Here is a 22,968-nt window from a genome sequence, read left to right on the forward strand (position 1 = left end):
ATTATGCAAACCTCTATAGATTGGAGGCGTAGGATCAGCCCATGGAAATGATTTTACAAGCACAACGTATTGATGTTGTGTTCCATCACATGGACAGTTTGAATCAACCTATGATGTAGTCCGTACAGTTCTTGGGCCGGGTACGGGTGCAAGATTCGTGACCCATAAATTTTCCCGGGTCATTATTACCTTGCCCGTGTCACCCGGACCCATACGGTTCGGGTCAAACCCTCCCATATTTTTCAAAATCTTTTTCATGGGCCCAAACATTAATTTCTTCAAATCTTTGAACTGGTCTATCCCCCACAGTTCGTTAGCCCAAAAATTAATTTCTTAAAATCTTTGAACAAGGTAGGCCCCACCTGTATTTTTCTAAATTAATTGTATGTGCCACCCCATGACCCAAACCCTCCATTTCATAATCCTAGCCCTCCGATCTAAATAAAAACTGCATATTACAGAAACCCCTATAGATTGGAGAGTTGTGATCATCCAATGGAAATGATTTTTGGGCCACAGCCTATTTACATTGTGGCCCATCAAATTAATTGTTTCGATCATCCTATGGTGTGGGTCGTGCATTAACATTAAGGCCAAATTGTAGGCCCCACCCATATTTTTCAAATTAAGTTTGCAGTCAACGCCATAGGATGATCCAGGCCGTCCATTTGATGGCCCAACGCAAATAGGTTGTGCCCCCAAAATCATTTCCATTGGATGATCGCTACCCTCTGATCTATAAGGTTTCCGTAATATGGAGTTTCTCTATTGTCGATCGTGACAAGTTAAATATAATTTTTCCCCACTCCCCGTGCATCGCACGGGGTGTCCCACTAGTATCTAATATAAGATAGCTGGATGAGTGTTTCACTATTCACTGCAGAGGTGGCAGCGTGAGAGAAAATGGGTGGATTTTTTGAATTTTTGAAAAATCCTTTTTTGACTTTTCGTTTTTCTCTGAGATTTACAGCATTACTCTTTTACCATTAACCGTTTTACTGATATCTAACATCTATCTCTATGAAAACTTATTTGAGGGTAAAATCGTAATCTACATATGAAAAGTACCGACCAGGGTACCTGTCTATGACAATTATGAAAAAAACTACCAAGAAGAAGTAAGGACATGACAATGACGAAAGAACTACTTTATATTACGCAAGCAGGACACTTGCAAAATATTGACGGATTCCGAGCACCTGTAGAGGAACAACAATTATGGAAACCTCTATCGATTGGAGGGCTAGGATCAGCCTATATCGATTGGAGGGCTAGGATAAAAGATTTTACAGGCGCAACTGATTGATGTTGTGTTCCATTACATGGACGGTTTGGATCAACATATAACCCGCTATAGATCGGAGGGTTCGAATCAACCTATGAAAATTATTTTTGGGGCACAATCTATGTAGGCAGTGGCCCATCTAATCGACGGTTTGGATCATCCGGTGGTACGGGCCATACCGTACATTTTAATAAAGTGAGGACTATGATCATCACAATACGGTGTGTAGTGGCATTATAAAATATGGTAGTGAGAACATTAGCACTATATAATTTGAAACCATCGTTGTTACTTTGATGTTCCCACGTGGGTCGGGTTCAACCCGAATTTGAGTTGGGTCGGGTTGGGAAAAATCAACCTGAATTGGAAATCGGGTTGGGCTGTCGGGTTGATTTTATGAATTTTTGGAAAGTTCTTTTTTTGACTTTTTTAAACAAAGGCACCCATTCAACACACATATTTTCAATCATACGCCTCCTTTATGCTTTTTAACAAAGGCACCCATTAGAGCCACATAATTTCAATCCTACCCCCCTCCTTTATGCTTTTTAAATAAAATAAATCGAATGGGTGATCTTAACCATCAGATTTAAGAGGAGCAACATATTATGGAAACCTCTATAGATTGGAGGGCTAGGATCAGCCTATGGAAATGAGTTTTGGGGCACAGTCTACTGAAGTTGTGTTCCATCACATGGACGGTTTGGATCAACCTATGATGTGGTCCGTACAGTTCTTGCGCCAGGTACGGGTCCAAGATTCGTTACCCGTAAATTTCACTCGGTCATTTTGACCTTCCCCGTGTCACCCGGACCCTTACGGGTAGGGTCAAACCCTCTCATATTTTTCAAAATCCTTCAGAGGAACAACATATTATGCAAACCTCTATAGATTGGAGGGCTAGGATCAGCCTATCGAAATGATTTTATAGGCACAACGTATTAATGTTGTGTTCCATCACATGGACGGTTTGGATCAACCTATGATGTAGTCCGTATAGTTCTTGGGCCGGGTATGGGTCCAAGATTCGTGACCCGTAAATTTTCCCGGGTTTTTTTTACGTCGCCCGTGTCACCCGGACCCGTATGGTTCGGGTCAAACCGTCCCATATTTTTCAAAATCTTTTCCATGGGCCCAAATATTAATTTCTTCAAATCTTTAAATTGGTCTATCCCCCACAGTTCCTTGGCCCAAAAATTCCTTGCCACTACAATACGGTGTGTAGTGACATTATAAAATATGGTAGTGAGGACATTAGCACTATATAATTTGAAACCATCGTTGTTACTTGGATGTTCCCATGCCCATGCGGGTCGGGTTCAATCCGAATTTGAGTTGGGTCGGGTTGGGAAAAATCAACCCGAATTGGAAATCGGGTTGGGCTGTCGGGTTGATTTTATGAATTTTTGGAAAATTCTTTTTTTTGACTCTTTTAAACAAACCCACCCAATTCAACCCACATATTTTCAATCCTACGCCTCCTTTATGCTTTTTAACAAAGGCACCCATTAGAGCCACATAATTTCAATCCTACCCCCCTCCTTTATGCTTTTTAAATAAAATAAATCCAATGGGTGATCTTAACCATCAGATTTAAGAGGAGCAACATATTATGGAAATCTCTATAGATTGGAGGGCTAGGATCAACCTATGGAAATGATTTTTGGGGCACAACCTAATGAAGTTGTGTTCCATCACATGGACGGTTTGGATCAACCTATGATGTGGTCCGTACAGTTCTTGCGCCAGGTACGGGTCCAAGATTCGTTACCCGTAAATTTCACCGGGTCATTTTGACCTTCCCCGTGTCACCCGGACCCTTACGGGTGGGTCAAACCCTCCCATATTTTTCAAAATCCTTCAGAGGAACAACATATTATGCAAACCTCTATAGATTGAAGGGCTAGGATCAGCCTATGGAAATGATTTTACACGCACAACGTATTGATGTTGTGTTCCATCACATGGACGGTTTGGATCAACCTATGATGTAGTCCGTATAGTTCTTGGGCCGGGTACGGGTCCAAGATTCGTGACCCGTAAATTTCCCGGGTCATTTTTACCTCGCCCGTGTCACTCGGACCCATACGGTTCGGGTCAAACCCTCCCATATTTTTCAAAATCTTTTCCATGGGCCCAAATATTAATTTCTTCAAATCTTTGAACTGGTCTATCCCCCCCAGTTCCTTGGCCCAAAAATTAATTTCTTCAAATCTTTGAACAAGGTAGGCTCCACCAGTATTTTTCAAAATTAATTGTACGCACCACCCCATGATCCAAACCCTCCATTTCATAATCCTAGCCCTCCGATCTAAATAAAAACTGCATATTACGGAAACCTCTATAGCTTGGAGAGTTGTGATCATCCCATGGAAATGATTTTTAGGCCGCAACCTATTTATATTGTGGCCCATCAATTTAATGGTTTCGATCATCCTATGGTGTGGGTAGTGTATTAACATTAAGGCCAAATTGTAGGCCCCACTCATATTTTTCAAATGAAGTTTGAAGTCAACGCCAAAGGATGATCCAAGCCGTCCATTTGATGGGCCGCAACGCAAATAGGTTGCGCCCCCAAAATCATTTCGATGGGATGATCGCAACCCTATGATCTATAAGGTTTCCGCAGTATGGAGTTTCTCTATTGTCTATCATGAGAAGTTAAATATAATTTTTCCCCACTCCCCGTGCATCGCACGGGGTGTCCCACTAGTAAATATATATGCAGGGATCCAGATAATTTTTTCTATTTAAGGTACAAAAGGCAAAGGCAAGGCTATTTTTTCTTTCCCCTTTACGCTCATATAACAACATGTTTTCTATCCTATTTGTCCGAATTTTCCCTTGGATAATGTTTTTCATATCTTTTCAGTGAAGATATCGCCTTTGCAGAAGACCTGTTCCCTTTCTCGGTCAAAGAGACTCAACCCAACTGAATAGTTTGAGCAAAGTGGTTGGCTGCACCAGCCGGGACAACCTTGGTCTGACTACGAGAGGTCGTTAGCAAAGAAAAAAAAACTAATGGCGTCGAGAAAAGCACGGTGGAAACGGGCATTTTCTTTTTCCTCCACAATTGTCCTTCAATCACTGAAAATTTATTACGGTGTAAACATGCCATAGAGAAATAGAGATCTAGCTCTAAAAATTATGAATCTGTTTAGTATTTATTTTACGTTTTATATGCTTTTGATAATTTTTAGTGTGGGAAGATGTTTTTCCTCTTATATTTTCATGAGTGAGCTTTGGGATCACTTATTTTTAAAGAGTGAGTTTTGTAACTTAGGCCATGTTTTGATTGATTTGTTGAAAAATTTGGCAAATAAAAGGCTCTCGATTAATTTTTTTTAATAATTTCAAAATTTTTGGATCACGTATTGAAAGTTTTGTTCAACCAGTTTGACACTTCAGTTTCTTATAATATTTTGTTCGAATTTTGTTTGTTTTTTTTTAGATTTTTATTGATGTATAATCATTATGAAAAGAGCCATGGTTGTGCTAGATGTAGAAAATTCTGCTCTCTCTCTCTCTCTCTAACTACTGTTCAATGTTCTGTATGAGATTATTGACTATTGCATATACTTAAAGTTGGATTGTTTGTATTTTTGTACTTACTCCAACAGTTGCTGCTGCTGCTTCCGAGTTAGCTATTCTATTTAAGGCCTTTATTGTCATTTCTCTCTGAAGATAGGGAAATGATATTTTTGATTTGGCGTCAAAAATCGTTAAAGTTGCCTACTGTTCATGTTATAAGGGGGCGAACGCGTACTGCAGAGGGGTAAAAATATCATCTCCCTGAAGATATTATATTGTATTTATCTTCTGTTTTATTGGCTGATCCTACATGAGGAGAAACCGTTCCATTTATTTCTCTTGGAATTTATAAAAGGTTTTGTGAAATCTTGCTTTACCTATATTGGAATGACTTACCTCCCTACTCTTTCTTAACTTCTATTTACATGGCCACCACTTCATTGTAATACAATGAGGCAAACCCATTGTTACATGATGTGGCCAGCCTTTTATCGATCCTAAACATCCCTATAAGACACTGGTGGATCTCTAGCAGCTCAACAACCATCATAATTAACATCTTAATATCCAAAAAATATTGACTCACTATTTTCCACTTTTGATGTCATATTTTGATAAGATATTCGGTCCAAATTTCTATCCGAATTGGTTGTTGTTGTTTGAGACTATTTATGGCGTTCCAGATGTATTGTTTTTTGTAGTTGCCAAATGATGGACGGTTAGGATCAATTAAAAGTTCCACCAACTAAGAATTATTACAATGAGATCAGTCCCTGTCTAGATTGCAGAAATTTCTTCAAATATTTTGGGCAGATAAAACTTTTCCAAAATGTCCTCTTTTTTTCATTGTCTAAACATGTGAAAAAAATGTTTTCCTATTGCTCATAGGCTTTGATCCACCCATCTGATATTTATTAATTTCCGTAAATGAAATAATGAATTTTATTTTTTATTTTAAATCATTTTTGTTGCATTTACAACAGGAAATAAACAATGCAGAGTTCATTACTCGAGTTGAACAGTGCTTATGGATGCGATACATTTTTACCATAAGAGTTTCTGAAAAATATATATCTGGTCAATCCTCTCGCCAAATTACATGCATTGAAATTGAAGAAGCGGATAATAAAGAATGTGGGAAAAATAATTCACCCGAATATATGGTATCCTTCGTAATGAGTTCTTCTAAAGGTTTTTGACTCATTCATTTCTTTTCTATTTTTCTCTTAATTAGTACTCTACATTTGTATATTAATTTATACCAAACAATATGCAAAAAAATAATGCATTTGATTATACTACTTTGGTTTCTGCAGGAAAACAGGAAGATGATAACAAAGAGAAGACAAAGACAAATGGCATGAAAGAGAATGAACTGTAGTTTTGAATGTGTATAGAAATTTTTGAATGTATATAGAACACAGTCATAGTTATACTCCTTAATGCTTCAATGTTTACTATTTATGTCTGTAAAAAGTAATATGATCATATAGGGGTAATTTTGGTTATGTATCTTAAAAACTAATATAATTATCTACAATGTATATATGTTATGAATTAATATCAACGCTCCCTTCTTATGATTACTCTTTTTTTCCATTATTTATGGTATTGTCACAGCTTCTAACAAAATTTCTCATTTTATCTTTGAATCAATTCATTTATCTCTTTGCCCCATGCATCGCACGAGGTTTCTTACTAGTATGTATATATATATATATATATATATATATATATATATATATATATATATATATGTAGACACCCCATTTTGACTGAGCCCTAATTGGCTTTGCTGAGCAAAACTTCTATCAAATCATCGAATTGGAGCCTCAAATTCTACCCTAAGCTAGGTTAGGGTCTCACCAAAGTCCTTGAAAATTTCGTCGAAATCCGAACTGATTTGCCTAGCGAACAAGTCGAGACAGTGTGTAGTGTAAATTCAGAAAGGGGGTGAATTATCCTGGAGGGAGCCTGCCAGGATATGAATGGGAAACGACTGGACTGTGCGCCCATCAATTTTTGCGCAAATCCGCGCGCCTTATCATTTCTAAAAATTCCTATAAATACCCAATTAAGACCTCATTTTAATTTTAATTGGGGGTTTGCAAAGCCTAATCTTTTAGAGAGAAAGAGAGAGGAGAACAAGAGGGTTTCACTTCGTCTTTCCAGGGCAAAATCCGACCAACTTTGGCCATCAATTCCGGTAAACCTCCGGCCATAGCTTCTTCTTCTTCCATTGTTAGCTTTTGCATCCCTTATTTCCTCCTTTCATGATCTCAAACCCTTAAATAAACTCTTCCAAGCCCTAGATCCAAACCCTAAGTTGAGCTAGAATTACAGATCTGCTCTGTTTCTGTAGACTAAACCTTAGGTTTTTTACTTTAAAACCATAGATCTGTAACCCTAACTCTTGATCCTTGCTTTTTACTTAAACTCCGGTCAATTCTACCTTCGGATCCAACTCTCTTTACCTCAGATTCGTTTTTTCCCATCTCATACCTAAATAATTCCTGATAATATCTCGTCGCATGATCATTTTTCTCATCCGATCTCTTAATCTTTGTAATTTGGGAAAGTGTACGAAAGAAGAAGATAAAATAGCTCGGATTTAGAGCTAAGATTGGAAATTTCAGTATATCAGGACTTCTTTTCTTTCTCAGGTCAGTTCCTGCATGTATTGCGCCCATCACATAATTAATATTCAAGCTAATAACAAGGTGAATATTATCATGGTCAGAATAAGATAGTGCAGACTCATTTGTTAGAATAAACCTTGTCAAGTTTTAAAGGTTTGCATATAACCTGAAAACAATTTTTATGAATATGACACACAGTGGGCATTATATTCAGTAGTAAATTGTATTCTTTTAGCTGAGTGGTGCTCACTTTATTTTTTTGAAAACTATCAGGAAAATTTTGTCTTATATAGAGGGCTTGTTGTAAGTTGAACTTATAGTTTTACTGGTGAAAGAGCGTTGTTCTGTCGTTTTTTTTATGATGAATGGTAGAATTGCTTCATTAGGTTAGTGAGAACAGGTTATAGGAAATTTGTTCCAGTTATGGTTAGACACTTGAAGATGAATGATTTAATAGAAGAAGAAGTCATTATTGCTTCCATGCTTTATTTTCTTTTACACTACCATTTGTGTATCAAGACTATTTTTTTTTTTAGTTATCTCAGAGATTATGATTCACTGGTAAATGAAATAAGCATATTTTTTTAATTTTTTGGGTAGACCATTAAACATTGTGAACCTGTTTGCCTTTTTCTGAACTTGTTTGCCTGGCTGTTTAATTATTTAAAATGAAAACATGCTTTGTTAGGACAAGCAAGCTCGTCCATTTAGTCATCTGTCAGCAAGCCCACTTTATTTATTTATTTATTTTTATTCGTTGAATAGCATGGGCCTAGCACATGCCTAATAAGTTTAAAAGGTTGAATAATGTCTTACATCGTTTAGGGTCATTCTAAATATTGTGGGTGAGTCATGTTTTGATCACTTAATGCTATAGATTGGCTATGATTAGATCATTAAATGACATTATTTATTTATTATATCTTGTAACAACATGGTCGTTTGAATAATTAATGTGATATGATGATAGGTTTAGCTTATCTTCTTTAGCCAACACAATATTAATTGTAGTAGGAAATGAACTTATATTTTGTGTGACTGTACATAGTTTGTATGTGTAATTTATCATTTCGATGTACACTCAATACTCATTGTATGTTGATCACATGAACCTAATAATCATTCTATGTGCTCAGGTTCTTGATAACCATATAATTTTAATCTCATCTTATGCTTCCGCTCCATTTTATCTATTATTTAACGTTTAAGCAATTGTCGAGCAGGATATGTTAATTGGATTAATTTTGTCACATTATTGGTAGAAATTGGGGAGTACGGTGTGAAAGAAACATGGTTAAATTTTTTTATATATTATTTTATTTTACTAATAATTTTGAGAGGTATACCTTAATAATACAATAATGGTATTTGATCCTTGATATTTGCCTTGCTTAGATCAGTAATCTTGGATATGAATAATCTCATACTATTTCTATTAGTACAAAGGTTTGGTCTTAAGGTTTAGACTTTTGAAAGCTTTGATTTTATATTCAGGGCGATGAAGGAGTCATCCCAAGCCCATCATTTAGGGGACTTGCCAAGTCCTTATAGTTCCCTCTTTCTCTTTTCTTTAGAAGACTTCTCTAGTCTTTTAGACGTATTTAAAACAAAAAAATAGATATTCCTTCATTGCAAGGGCAATGAAAGAGTCATCTAGAGCCCTCATTAGGAGATAAGTTTTGTCTCATTAAAAGGGTCAGCCATAGGAGGCTTGTTTAGCTTCATTTGTAGAAACCCCTCTAACTTGTACCCTTTCTTTAATAGTATATGTTTAGGAGTTTATATAGGAGTTTATCCTTAGTGCTGTTGTCATTCTTTAGAGAGTTTTGTTAGAGCCTGCCTATTTGGGATCTAACTTCATAGTGGAGACACTAGTCTACTTGTTTGTGTGCCCTTACTATTTTTGGAGCACAGGTTTGCTTTCTTTAGGTTTTCCCATTTAGCCTTATAGTTTTTACCTTTTGGTGTTTGCACTCTTTCGCGATTTGGATTACAGAGTGTGTTTTCTCATTTGTCCTCTTTGGCTAAAGGTTTAATCTTTTAAAACTAAAAAACATTTAAACATTTTAAAATCTCAAAAACATTGAAACATTTTAAAACCTCAAAACATTTGAATATCTGAAAAGTCAAGGATTTTAGGGGCGTATTAGGAAAAATTATTTTTCGAACTACGTTGGCTTGATCCTCTTTCATGAGGTACGTAGTGCAGCTTGGGGTTATTATCCGAAGTCCAGCTAAACTTTTGTAAATAGTATTAAAAATCTTTTTTTGAATAAAACTTTAAAACCTTATTTTCAAAAAAGATCTTCCTCTAGAGTTAGGACTTTGTCCTAGGTAGAGAGTTTTCTAGAGTTAGGAGTTTGTCCTTGGTGTATTGTTTGTTTGTTGTGTGCTTGTTTTAGAGTTAGGGGTTTGTCCTAGAGTTATAAAAGCGCCTCCGTCCGATCAATTAGCGCTTTACATCGCCGACTGATGACTAGAATATGATGCGTTAGTCCCCCTTTTGTTTTCCTTAGGAAACACAGTCCGGTTACACATAGGTTATAGGAACCACCTGCATTAGCTTAGGGCTAACCTGCATTTAGTCAGGGCATATAGGGTGTCTTAAAAGCCACAATCCATTGGAATTTAAATAATCGCACAAGAAGCTTTAATAATTAGTCCGATTTTTTTAAATCGAGTCCAGGATAGAGGTCTAGATGTCTTAGGCATCATAGTTTAGAATAGGCGCGAAGAACTACGTTCCTCTGATTCTTGTGGAGGCGGGGATACGTAGGCTGCTTGGATGAATATCAGATCATCCAAGAGTCGAGAACAATGTTAGAGTCTTAGGGTTTGTTGTTAATGTTTTTTAGAGTTTGTGTTTGTGATTATCATTTTTCTTATGTGTTTTCTTTCAGATTGAAATTATTTTCTTATTTGATCACTTACTTGCTTAGCTGTAGATCTTTGCTGCTTACCAGTTTATTACTTCTTGCTTATAAGCTTAGCTATATTTTTTTTACTGCTTTATTGCTTTTACTGCTTATTATATCTCATTTACTTGCTTATTTTATTGTCCTGCTTATTCTGTCTATTATATTTGTTATATCTTGTTCAGACCTTATACCTTTAGCTGTAGCATGCATGTGTTTGTCCACCAGAACTTAGGCACCAGTTAGGCATGTCACTCATAATCTAGCAATGCTTAGGTGACACTTCTTTTATTTATTTTGTGTGTGCTTATTATTTCTATCCTCAGGAAATGCATGCTTAGGTAGATGACTCCTGATGATCGTTCCCATTTCACATGATTTTGCCTAAAATTCTTTGAAATTAATAAAAATGGCATAAGAGACCAAGTGTTTGCACTCGGGCGAATTGGGGATGCTCTTCGGACCTTCTCCATTCGTAATGAGGCACGAGCCCATATACATTTCTGGTTATCCATTGCACAGAGGGTTTGTTTCTGGGGTTCCATGGCCTATCCATGGATGGCGACTCTAAGTTATCTTAGGTACGTCTCGAATCTAGACTTGTTCCTGAATCAAGAGATATCTCGTTTATATCGCCACTCGTGCTATGCTTGAGGGTGACATTGTTTCGAGAGTTCCTTGATAGAGCTCTCCTTCACGTGGATGATCCTAGAGGCCATTGGGGGCTCGTCCCCCACCTCTCTTTCGGATCGGGGTCCATAGGCTGGCGATTCTGCTTGGGAGTTCTTGGAACATTGCCTAACTCTAATAAAAATATCATTTTTATTATTTTGGAGAAATTTGGTTGAAAATCATTATAAATGGGAACTTAATCGCTTAGAATCCAGGGGGACCAAATAGGTGTTTAAAATGAGGGATTAACACACTGCACAATATACATTATCATATTCTTTACCTTTTCTTTTCATTGATTTTATTGGCTCCATGGGATAGATATAGTGCGTGCCAGATGGGATGTCATTACCCTGATGGTGCTGTTGTATCTATTTCCAAGCTATGCGCCAGTGGTGCAGTCGTAAACACTCGGTTTACTTGTGTTTACAGCAACCGGTGAGCAATGAAGCATACTATGTATAACACTCGGTGTACTTGTGTTATACATCTAAAGTATGGATCATATGCATAGTGCCCGATCGATTGAGTCCGGAGCCCTACTTTCATTTTACATATATTATGTACATGAATATATTTGCTGATTTAGTAAAATCCAATTAGGATTTGCATGTGCTTATATATATATATATTGCATTCATATAAGGATGAACATGTGTTGCTTACACATTTGAAGCCTAGAGTTAGGAGCCTAGTCCTATCTATAGACTAGGGTAGCTCACCTTATGTGACTACAACGCGGTCCTAGTACATTCACATGTCTGTCTTGAGTCAAGTGTCTTGACTCTGCGGGATTATATTTAGGGCTGGTGCCCCTGGTTAGGATATATATGTATATATATCTATTTATTGATTGTTAGATTACGACCTACTTATTAGTGAGGTTTTCTTATCTAATCAAATCAATTTCATCAGTCCATCTCCGAGATCTAGACCTGACCAGTGATTCTTATTTACCACTCTCATGGTCGTGGTCTATCTTCTGATCTATTCCTGGAAAATTCGTCAGTGTACTTCCTTGATTATAAGACTGGGACCGACTTTCTAGTGGGGATTCCTAGTCTGAATCAATCAATCATGTAAATTCATCCTTCAAATTTAAACCCGGTTGGTGACTCCTACTATTCACACTGATAGTTGTGGTTTACTCCTTGATCTAGTGATGATAAATTTTGCTTGATATTATCCTTTGAATTCGAACCTCATTCATCCATTCTTTTGTTGTGGCATAAATTGATATTGCATATGTATTACTCAGATTTTGCTTGTTTTGTCTTAGATATGGTCGATAACTTGTACGCTGTCTCTATGGCTATAATCTACCATTATCGATCTTTTGATCATACTATTTGACGTCCATCTTCTATATTTAGATCTAGTCTATGATATACTTTTGTCATTTTGTGACCGTGGTCTCTTTTCTGAGTTTTTGATCATCTTTGATCATCAATGGAATATTCGGTGTCGCCAATTGTATCCTTCCTATGATTGATTATTAAATTTATCCCTATTCTTTGTTTATTCCAGATTATCTTCATTCCCTAATTATCCCATCCTATCTTTGTGTTTAGGTTAAATCATGGCGAATAATGTGTTGAAGGGCTGGATAAGTGAGACTATTAGGGCTCTTCCGCGGGAAACTTCGGAAAGGAGTGAGGCTGATCAGTTCATTTGTACCTTCAATCACTTGAGTGTATCTGATATAAATTGGAAGTTTCTCCAAGCAGCCGCTGGATTCTGGGATCCTAATCTTCACGTTTTCCGATTTGGATCCTTCGAGCTTTGTCCTATATTTGAGGATTGGTGTGCTTTATTAGAGCTCCCAACAGAGGGACTTTGGATACTGTAAGCCCAATGGTTTCCACCTTAGCATTCCCATCTTATTTTGATTATTCCAATACACAAGTGATTAATGATCACTAATGTGTTTGAGTGTCTAAGTTGTAGATCTCATTGGTGCTAAGACAACATTGCTTGGATTGAGGCCAAGAAGATCTCATTGGACCACATCATGAAGGCCAAAGACATCAAAGTCCAAGACAAATGATGACTTGAAGAATCGCATTGAAGATCGAAGTCAATTTAGATTGTAAAAGATCCAATCTTAATTTAGATTTTAAGAGGCATATTTAAGTTAATCTCACACACCTTAAATGTATAAGAGATTGTCCTTGTGATGTTCCAACACCTTGGAACCCTCATAGCAATCCCAAGTTGGTGAGAAAATTGGAAGCCCAAAAACAGAATTGAAAATCTGCTCAACATAGGCTTCTCGGAACTCCTAGAATTTTTCTCGGAACTCCAGAAATGGTCCAATAGACATTTTTCAAGTTCTGTTTATATTCCCGGAACTCCGAGATTTTTTCTTGGAACTCCGAGAAATATTCTCGGAACTCCGAGAACACTATAACGGTCGGATTTTTAGCCGTTGGGAATTTTGCTGGAATTACCACAATGCTATTGAACGGTCATATTTTGGTTTTCCTATATATATGGACATTCTAAACTTCAAGACTATCAATCCTAATACTCAAAAAACCTACTTGAACATCCATAGAGTGAATCAAACTTGTTTGTGCCTCTCATCATCTAAAGATTAGGATTTGGATCATAGGCTAAATTTGTACATCTTCTACATTTTGTAAACCCTTGTGAGGGATCGTTTTTTAGTTCTTTCTTTCTTATTCAAGACCTTGTATCGGGCGAGTGTTCGGAGAAGCGTAGCCCACTCTCCATGGTGAAGATCGCCACCAAGGTTAAAGGCGGTTGGAATTCTGTAATCGGCATTGATCTTCGCCGAAGTTAAGAAGATCACATAGTGAAGCCATCAACGGGTCTTTGTTGGTGGAGTGGAGTAGGCCTCTCGTTTTGAGGACCGAACCACTTTAAATCTCGGGTGCACTCTCTCTTGAACTCTAGCTCTTTGTTTGCATTGCAACTCTAGATTTAACTTGTGTGCTTGAATTTCATTGTTGATCTCTTAATTTACAAATTAGGTTTGAGTTTTTCAAAAGGTTAAAACTTGCTAGCAACCTAATAATTTTCACTCCTCATAGTTGCCATTTCGGGACCACCCTTGGAATTTCAGATACGACCTTCGAATATAGATTCCTCTCATTCTCTTTTTTGCAAGCTATTCGAAAATCAAACCGTTGATGCTCTTCCATGCTTAACGAATACGTGTGTGCACGTTCAAAACCTCATTACACTTTTTTCCGAAAACATCGATCCTACTAACTCCCGTTTTCAGAGTTGTCGATGTAATGCTTTGATTTTTGGTGTCTTTGCTCGATATATCATTCGAAAAAACTCTCGTGTTGCCCCGTTAACCTTGTTAGCCATGGTAGACCAAATTAATGAAGGGAGGAATCCTATACCCACCATGTTAGCAGAGACCTTCTTGGGACTAGACCTTATTGCTTCTCAAGAGGTCAAAAATAATTTCTGTGGATGTGTTAAATTGTTATATGTTTGGCTTGGTGAAAAACTTAAGGTTCTTCAGCGACAAAACCAAAATCCATATACCTTGAAGAATTTTCATGTATGGCAACCAATGGCTAATCAACCTCAGTCCATTGATGAATGGTGCAATTGGTTGCAACATGTAGAAGAGAGCCAGTTTCGTTGGGTGTCATTCATGCTTCCAAGTTTTCACTAGCACATACCCACATCCGTTTGTTTACCTCATGGGTATCGAGAAATCTTCTTTTTACGCACCCACACGATTTCTTCATTAGGTTACGGGAATTCCATGTCCTCCTGGAACCATAGCCCCTCCTCTTTGCGAAGATCTCACTCCTGATCTCATTAGATCTATTGTGGCTGCTTGGGGAAACAAAAATATAGAGAGGGGATTTTCTTTAGCAGCTAGAGTCCGACATGGAAAGCTATTGGAAGAACCCGCAAGCCGGAGAGCCCACATTGAGGGACCTTGAATATCTCTATCATATTTTGTTATCTTGATTTCTTCAGTTCCCATTATTGTCAGTTTACTTATCCAGTTGTAATCAGAGATTAGTAATTTCGTCATTTATAATCACAGTTTGAATTTCATTAAATGAAAGTGGTTTTCTATTTCTCGTCACTATTTGATCAGAATATTTTATCTCATTTATCATTTGTTTTAATCTAGTGTTTATACTTCCATTCACAGGATTCTTGACTGAGCAGCCATTGCTCCAAGGAAAATTACAACTTAAAACCAACCTGGTCCCGTCAGTCTTCTGATTCCAGGCTGAGTAGACAATCTTCGTCGCCTATTTCATTTACTTCCCCGGTGTTACCTTTGTCTCATTTTCCGAAAATACTTTCACCTATTCAACCCACCCCAGTTTCAATGGCGGATTCCACTGATCCCATGATAGCCATACAGGAGATACTAAGAAACCTTACTCGTGATATGGCGAGTATGAAGGAAGAAATGACTCACATGAAGACCCAAATTAGCGATAAGACCTCTACTTCTAAAGGAGGACCAACACTCCATCAACCTCCTCGTGTTGCATCTCTAGAATTGAATAGACCTACTATTTCACCGTTAGAGTTTGATTTGGATGAGAACAATACACTGGAGAGTATTGTATCCCTAGGGTCAACAAGGAAACAGAGATGTATGAAAATTTTGAGAGGAAAATGTCTAAGAAGTTCGGAAAGTTGGCTCAAGAGATGGAACACATGAAAGTCCAGGGCCCGAAGAAATTTGACGTCTCCGAGTTGATGATGTCCTCTGCAGTGGTTTTACCGCATAACTTCAAAGTTCCAGATTATGATAAGTACGACGGGACCGGATGTCCTCGGAACCATATGAGGTGGTTTATTATCCTCTCTCAGCAATATGGCCTGAATCGTGAACAGATGGCCCAGCTATTTCCTATTTCTCTCGTAGGGATAGCAAAGAAGTGGTTCCTAAGGCTGAAACCAGATGAAGTCAGGACCATGGAAGATATCTCTGACCAACTTATAAAGCAATTTTCAATGGAGGAAGGGATAGAGGTTACGAAGAGAGACCTCAAACAGTTGAAGCAAGGTCCTCAAGAGACCTTTACCTCATTTATCAGGCGCTGGAGGCGCAAATCTGCCCAGTTAAATCAGAGGTTATCGAAAAAGGATCAGATAAAGTTGGTGGTCAAGAGTCTGTCCACTCAGTATTTCCATTTCATGGCGCCACAACATTATCCTAATTTTGATCATTTGATACAAACGAAAACGCAAACTGAGGATGCCATAGGCAAAGGTTTGAGGGCTAGACCATCATCACCTGATGTCAGAGAAGGCAAGAGGCCGATGGTTATACAGAAGGAAGTGAATAGTGTTAACTATGTCAGACCCGTGGCGAGAGCAGTAACTGAAATGTCAAGACCGGCAAAGAGGCAGGCACCTAAGCAATTTGATCCGCTTCCTTATCCCTACCCTGTTATTCTGAAGAAACTAATTAGGGATAAGAAGATAAAGCTTCCTGATATTAAGCCAGTACCAGATCCATTGCCAAAGTATTGGAGATTAGACCAATACAGCGAATATCACCGAAATTCGGGTCATCTGACGGAAAGATCCTTAACTCTGAAGTATGCCATTCAGAAAATAATAGCTAATAAGGATTTGGAAGTTGAACGGCCAAATACTACTCAAAACCCCCTCCCAAATCATCGTGCTACTCCTCCGCCAGTTACCAATGCTATTTTTGTCAATGAACCTCTTCTTGACCCTTCAACCCTCATTTGTGCTATAACATCCGATAAACCCTACGTACTGAGGTTGGATGATGAGGAGATCGAAGAATTGATGAGGGAAAAGCCTTATGTCATTTCCTTAGCTGATAGTAACTTTGTAGGGTCTTCTTCTCGACCTTATGTTCTCTGTTGTGAAGATGTTGAGGAAGAGCGGCTGAGCAAAACACCATACGTACTGGAAATCGAGGATGATGATTTGTTGTTCCTTGATGACCAGTGTGATGAGCTTCAACACGTCACAAGGGGTGGTCGTGTATTCAAGCCTCCAGAATTGAGTATAGAAAATCCAGCAGAGATAGCAAGAGCTGCAGGGAATCAGAGGCAGAATAGGTCTGTTACAGAAGAGGGAGATGATAATTTGTTAAAGCAGTTAAAGAAGACCCAAGCGAATATTTCTATATGGGGTCTGCTCATGTCTTCTTCCAAGCACAGGAAAGTAATACTCAAGGAGTTAAATGCCGCACAAGTATCTGTTGACGTTACACTTGATGAGTTGGTGAGCCTGGTCGCCCCAGCTAAGGCATCTAAGGTTTTGTCCTTCACAGATGAAGACCTTCCTTCTGAAGGTCGGGATCATACTAAACCTCTCAAGATTACAGTCATCTGCAACAAGAAGAAGGTTTCAGAGGTATTAGTAGACAATAGGTCTGCTCTGAATGTTTGCCCATTGGGCACAGCAACTACCCTTGGATTCGGGCCAGAGAATTTCGTTCCCTCCGAGCAAGGTATTCTAGCCTATGATGGAGCCCGTCGTGATGTCATCGAGACTTTGGCGACAGAAGTCCAAATAGGCGGTGAGGAATTTGAAATAGAATTCCAAGTCCTTGATATCAAAGCGTCCTTCTTGTTACTGCTTGGCCGCCCATGGTTGGACAAAGTTGGGGTTATACCATCTACATTGCATCAGAAGTTGAAGTTTATTCGAAATAATAGGGTGGTCACTGTAAAAGGCGACCCTGATTTTGAGATAGGTCAGATCTCTCGGGAATTGATTGTTGGTAAAGCAGACGATATAAGCTTAACTGGCTTTTCGTTAGAGGTGACTGCTATTACTATGGAGGAAGCGACGAATGAAGAGATCTTCTTCCTAAGTAGCACTAATTCCAAAGTTGTCAAGATGATTCGCAAACAAGGGTATATGCCGGGTGCCGGGTTGGGCAAATATCATCAAGGTATGACTGAGTTCCCAGAGTTCCGAGTTTTCAATGGTTTATTTGGACTTGGATATAAGCCTACTCAGGAAGAGATCAGAGAAATGCAGCGCTATATGCTGAAATGGGCCGAGTGTCGTCGCCGTGGCTTAGACTTACCTATGGGACCTCTGAATTTGATAATGAATGGCCATTTTCGCAAGGAAGGAGCAGATATCCCGTTCTGTGGCTTTACTGAGACTTGACTAGATGAGAATACTGGGCAAAGGTTGCCAGGGTTTGAAATATTCTTTGACCTCGAGCTATCAGATGATGAGCCAGTAAGTGTACAGATCGCAGAGATAGAGTCAGAGACAGATTGGGCTGACTGCATGGTGCCAGAATTTCTGAACTCACTTTTTGAGGATGGGTCACAGACTGTGGCCGTTATTGACAAGAGCACAATGATATTAGACCCCACATATTTGATCACCCCAGTGGAGGGACCTTTGACTAACTGGACCTCTCAGGTCCTACCTCAGGTTACCTTTCAGTATAGTCATATTTCTCCAAAAAAGTCAGTTGTGTCTAAGTATGAGTCTATTTTCAAGTCAGATACAAAGTCTGTCATTTCTAACTCTTCTTTTGATGCAGGTACTGTAGAGGTTAAGTCAATCCTTGGAGTCGGTGATGTGTCTCCTACTAGTGAGGTCGAGTCTGAAGATATTTCTGCTGATGTACTTGATGTCTCACATGTACATATTTCTGAGTGTGTTGACACTGATGTCAACTTGTCTGTTTCTGAGTTTGTAAATAATGTTCCAGCGTCTGTAAAGCCTGTTGTGGGCTATTCATCATCTGATGTATTCAATTCAACTTTCAATGAAATAAAAGACTCTTCGTTGTAATTTCCTGTTTCTATTTCTTCTACTGAATCTACTTTAAAATCTGATAATAATAATGATAATTGAAATTCCAAGGGTGGTCCCGAAATGGCAACTATGAGGAGTGAAAATTATTAGGTTGCTTAGCAAGTTTTAACCTTTTGAAAAACTCAAACCTAATTTGGAAATCAAGAGATCAACAATGAAATTCAAGCACACAAGTTAAATCTAGAGGTGCAATGCAAAATAAAGAGCTAGAGTTCAAGAGAGAGTGCACCCGAGATTTAAAGTGGTTCGGTCCTCAAAACGCGAGGCCTACTCCACTCCACCAACAAAAACCCGTTGATGGCTTCACTATGTGATCTTCTTAACTTCGGCGAAGATCGGTGCCGATTATAAATTCTGATTACCTTTAACCTTGGTGGCAATCTTAATCACGGAGAGTGGGCTACGCTTCTCCGAACACTCGCCCAAATACAATTTCTTGAATAAGAAAGAAAGAACAAAAATCTCTCACAAGGGTTTACAACTTTGTAGAAGATGTACAAATTGAGCCTAAAGATCCAAATCCTAATCTTGGAGGATGAGAGGCATAATCAAGTTTGATTCACTCTTTGGATGTTCAAATGAAGTTTAAGAGTGTTAGGATTGATGGTCTTGAAGTTTAGAATGCCCATATATATAGGAAAACCAAAATATGACCGTTCAATGGCATTGTGGTAATTCCAGCAAAATTCCCAACAGCTCAAAATACGACCGTTATAGTGTTCTCGGAGTTCCGAGAAAAAATCTCGGAGTTCCGGGAATACAAACAGAGCTTGAAAAAATGTCTACTGGACCATTTCTCGGAGTTCCAAGAATTCTCGGAGTTCCGAGAAGAACTCTCGGAGTTCCGAGAAGAACTCTCGGAGTTCCGAGAAGCCTATGTTGAGCAGATTTTCAATTCTGTTTTTGGGCTTCCAATTTTCTCACCAACTTGGGATTGCTATGAGGGTTCCAAGGTGTTGGAACATCACAAGGACAATCTCTTATACATTTAGGCTGTGTGAGATTAACTTAAATATGCCTCTTAAAATCTAAATTGAGATTGGATCTTTTACAATCTAAATTGTCTTCGATCTTCAATGCGATTCTTCAAGTCATCATTTGTCTTGGACTTCGATGTCTTTGGCCTTCATGATGTGGTCCAATGAGATCTTCTTGGCCTCAATCCAAGCAATGTTGTCTTAGCACCAATGAGATCTACAACTTAGACACTCAAACACATTAGTGATCATTAATCACTTGTGTATTGGAATCATCAAAATAATATGGGAATGCCAAGGTGGAAACCATTGGGCTTACAATAATCAAGATTCCCCCTCTGATGAGGATGCCGACGAGCCTCCCCCTGAAATCAAACATATGATTCAATAGGAGGAGAGTCGCCAAGCAAAACCACTCGAAGAGGAAGTTGAAACCGTGAATATAGGTGATGAAACCTTGATTCTGAAAATAAGGATTGGTAAAACTTTATCTCTTGAGGAACGCGAGGAATTAATCGCGCCTTGCTTAAAGAGTTCAAGGAGGTTTTTGCTTGGTCTTATGATGACATGCCGGGATTGAATGAGGATATTGTCCAGCACAGATTACCTTTAATCCCTGACATGAAGCCAAAGAAGCAAAAACTTTGAAAACTCAAAACAGAGTGGGAGTTGAAAGTGTATGAAGAAGTCAAGAAACTTCTAGAAGTGAAATTCATCCAAGTGACTGAATATCCTGAATGACTCGCTAACATAGTACCGGTGCCCAAAAAGGATGGGAAGGTTCGAATGTGTGTTGATTTTCGGGACCTGAACAAGGCAAGTCCGAAAGAAGATTTTTCATTGCCAAATATTGACCTTCTGGTGGATAATACGGCTGGACATGTACTTTTATCCTTCATGGATGGGTTCTCAGGCTATAATCAGATTAAGATGGTGCCCGATGACATGATGAAAACAGCGTTCATTACTCAGTGGGGTACTTACTGCTACAGAGTAATGCCGTTTGATTTGAAAAACGCTGGTGCTACATATCAGAGGGCTGCAACAACTCTTCTTCATGATATGATTCACAAAGAGGTTGAAGTCTATGTAGATGATATGATTGTAAAGGCGAAGAATCGACCAGAGCACACAGTTGCCTTGAGAAAATTCTTTGAGAGAATCAGGAAATATCAGCTTCGCTTAAATCCAAACAAGTGTGTATTCAGAGTTACATCAGGGAAACTCCTTGGATATATGGTCAGTGAAAGAGGAATTGAGGTTGATCCTCAAAAGATCAAGGCAATCCAAGAAATGGAACCGCCTAAGACAGAAAAGCAGATCATAGGTTTCCTTGGGAAAGTTCAATACTTGAGGAGGTTCATATATCAACTGACAATGACATGTGAACCAATTTTCAAGCTTTTGAAGAAGAATTCTCCAAAGAAGTGGAATGATGAATGTCAGGAAGCATTTGAAAAAGTTAAGCAGTGTTTATCTTTGGGTCCTATCCTATCACCCGTCATTCCAGGCCAGCCTTTGTTGTTGTATTTGTCGATCACAGACACGGCAATGGGTTGTATGCTTGCTCAGAAAGATCCAGAGTCTAAGCGGGTAAAGCCTATTTATTACATCAGTATGAAGATGTTAGAATATTCTCCATTTTGGAAAAGACTTGTCGAACATTAGTTTGGGCGACCCAAAGGCTTAGACACTATCTGTTGTCAGACAAGGTTCTTTTACTTTCACGGATAGATCCGTTGAAGTACTTGTTTGAGAAACCCGCCCTTACAGGAAGAACCGCAAGGTTGTTGTTATTGTTATCTGAGTTTGATATCATTTATGTCACTCAGAAATCAATTAAAGGACGGGTTATAGCTGAGCAGCTGGCTAATTCTCCTACAGAGGAGAATGTTTTTCTAAAAACTGAGTTTCCTGATGAAGAGATCATGGATATTGAAGAAGAAACTCCAAGTACCAAGTGGTTGATGTATTTTGACAGAGCAGTCAATAACCAAGGTCAAGGAGTAGGTGCAGTTTTGATATCTCCAAAGAAAGAGTATATCCCTATATCTATCAAGCTTCAGTTTGAGTGCACAAATAACATGGCAGAATATGAAGCCTGTATAGCAGGACTCGAGGCAGCTTTAGCTCTTCAAGTTCGAGACATAGATGTGTTTGGGGACTTAATGCTCATTATTTGTCAAATCAATGGGCAATGGAAAACTCGAGAGGATAAATTGATCCCTTATAATACATATTTGGAATCTCTGGTTAAAACATTTAAGAATATCACTTTTACTCACTTGTCAAGAACCAAGAACCATTTTGCTGATGCTTTGGCTACTTTGGCTTCGATGCTAGACATCTCTGCAACTATGGAGGTTCAGCCTTTAGCTGTCAGATTACAGTGGGCTCCGGCACATGTGAATGTGATTGAAAGATTGGCAAGATATCCAGATGGGAAACCTAGGTATATGGATATCAAGAACTTCATTTCTGGCAAGGGTCACCCTCCTAAAGCTTCAAGCAAAGAGAGGAAAACTCTTCAGAGGCTAACTAGCAACTTCATCATTTGTGGTGAAGAGCTGTATAGGCGATCTTTTGACGGAATACAACTCTTATGTGTTGATGAGGACAAAGTTGCGGAGCTTATTGAGTAGACTCATGAGGGAGTTTGTGGACCGCATATGAATGGCGAAATGTTATCTAGAAAGATTTTGAGACTTGGATTTTATTGGCTCACAATGGAAGCAGACTGCTTTGCCTTTGTGAAGAAATGTCAAAAGTGCCAAGTCTATGCGAATCTTATTCATGTTCCTCCGTCAGAGTTGCATTCTTTGACTTCGTCATGGCCGTTCTCAGCATGGGGAATAGACATCATTGGAAAGATTTATCCTAGATCCTCGAGTGGTCATGAGTACATTTTGGTAGCTATTGACTATTTTACGAAATGGATTGAGGCTGCATCATATGCTTCTATAACTTCAAACACAGTTGTGAAGTTTATCCGTACAAACATTATATGTAGATACGGAGTGCCTCAGGAAAGAAGATTTTTCAATTTTTAGAAAACTGGGCAACATATATCTCTTCAAATTTGTGCACCTGTAGAACTCTATGGAAACCATCAAAGGGTGGTGTCTTTGGGAATCATGGGGCTGGAAATATATGACGCC

At 38.6% G+C, this 22,968-nt stretch overlaps 1 protein-coding gene across 1 annotated transcript; it reads left to right on the forward strand.

Moving 5' to 3' along the window:
* Positions 1 to 15,378: 15,378 nt before the first annotated feature.
* LOC143888501 (uncharacterized) lies at positions 15,379 to 22,452 on the forward strand. The gene is made up of 6 exons (XM_077392962.1): positions 15,379 to 15,652; positions 15,775 to 16,057; positions 16,100 to 18,142; positions 18,191 to 18,764; positions 21,643 to 21,963; positions 22,078 to 22,452. The coding sequence occupies exons 1-6, from the start codon at positions 15,379 to 15,381 to the stop codon at positions 22,450 to 22,452; spliced, it is 3,870 nt and encodes a 1,289-aa protein (XP_077249077.1).
* Positions 22,453 to 22,968: the final 516 nt, after the last annotated feature.

The sequence above is a fragment of the Tasmannia lanceolata genome, unplaced genomic scaffold, assembly GCF_043159265.1.
Source record: "Tasmannia lanceolata isolate RefF3 unplaced genomic scaffold, GAP_Taslan_0.1 ptg000012l, whole genome shotgun sequence".
NCBI classification, from domain to species: Eukaryota; Viridiplantae; Streptophyta; class Magnoliopsida; order Canellales; family Winteraceae; genus Tasmannia; species Tasmannia lanceolata.

Coding starts and splice junctions, on each gene's coding strand:
- LOC143888501 (XM_077392962.1), top strand. CDS start 15,379: ATGGCGGATTCCACTGATCCCATGATAGCCATACAGGAGATACTAAGA. Junction 16,058..16,099: donor ACGAAGAGAGACCTCAAACA/GTTGAAGCAAGG, acceptor CTCATTTATCAG/GCGCTGGAGGCGCAAATCTG. Junction 18,765..21,642: donor TGGGCTATTCATCATCTGAT/GTATTCAATTCA, acceptor TATGTCACTCAG/AAATCAATTAAAGGACGGGT.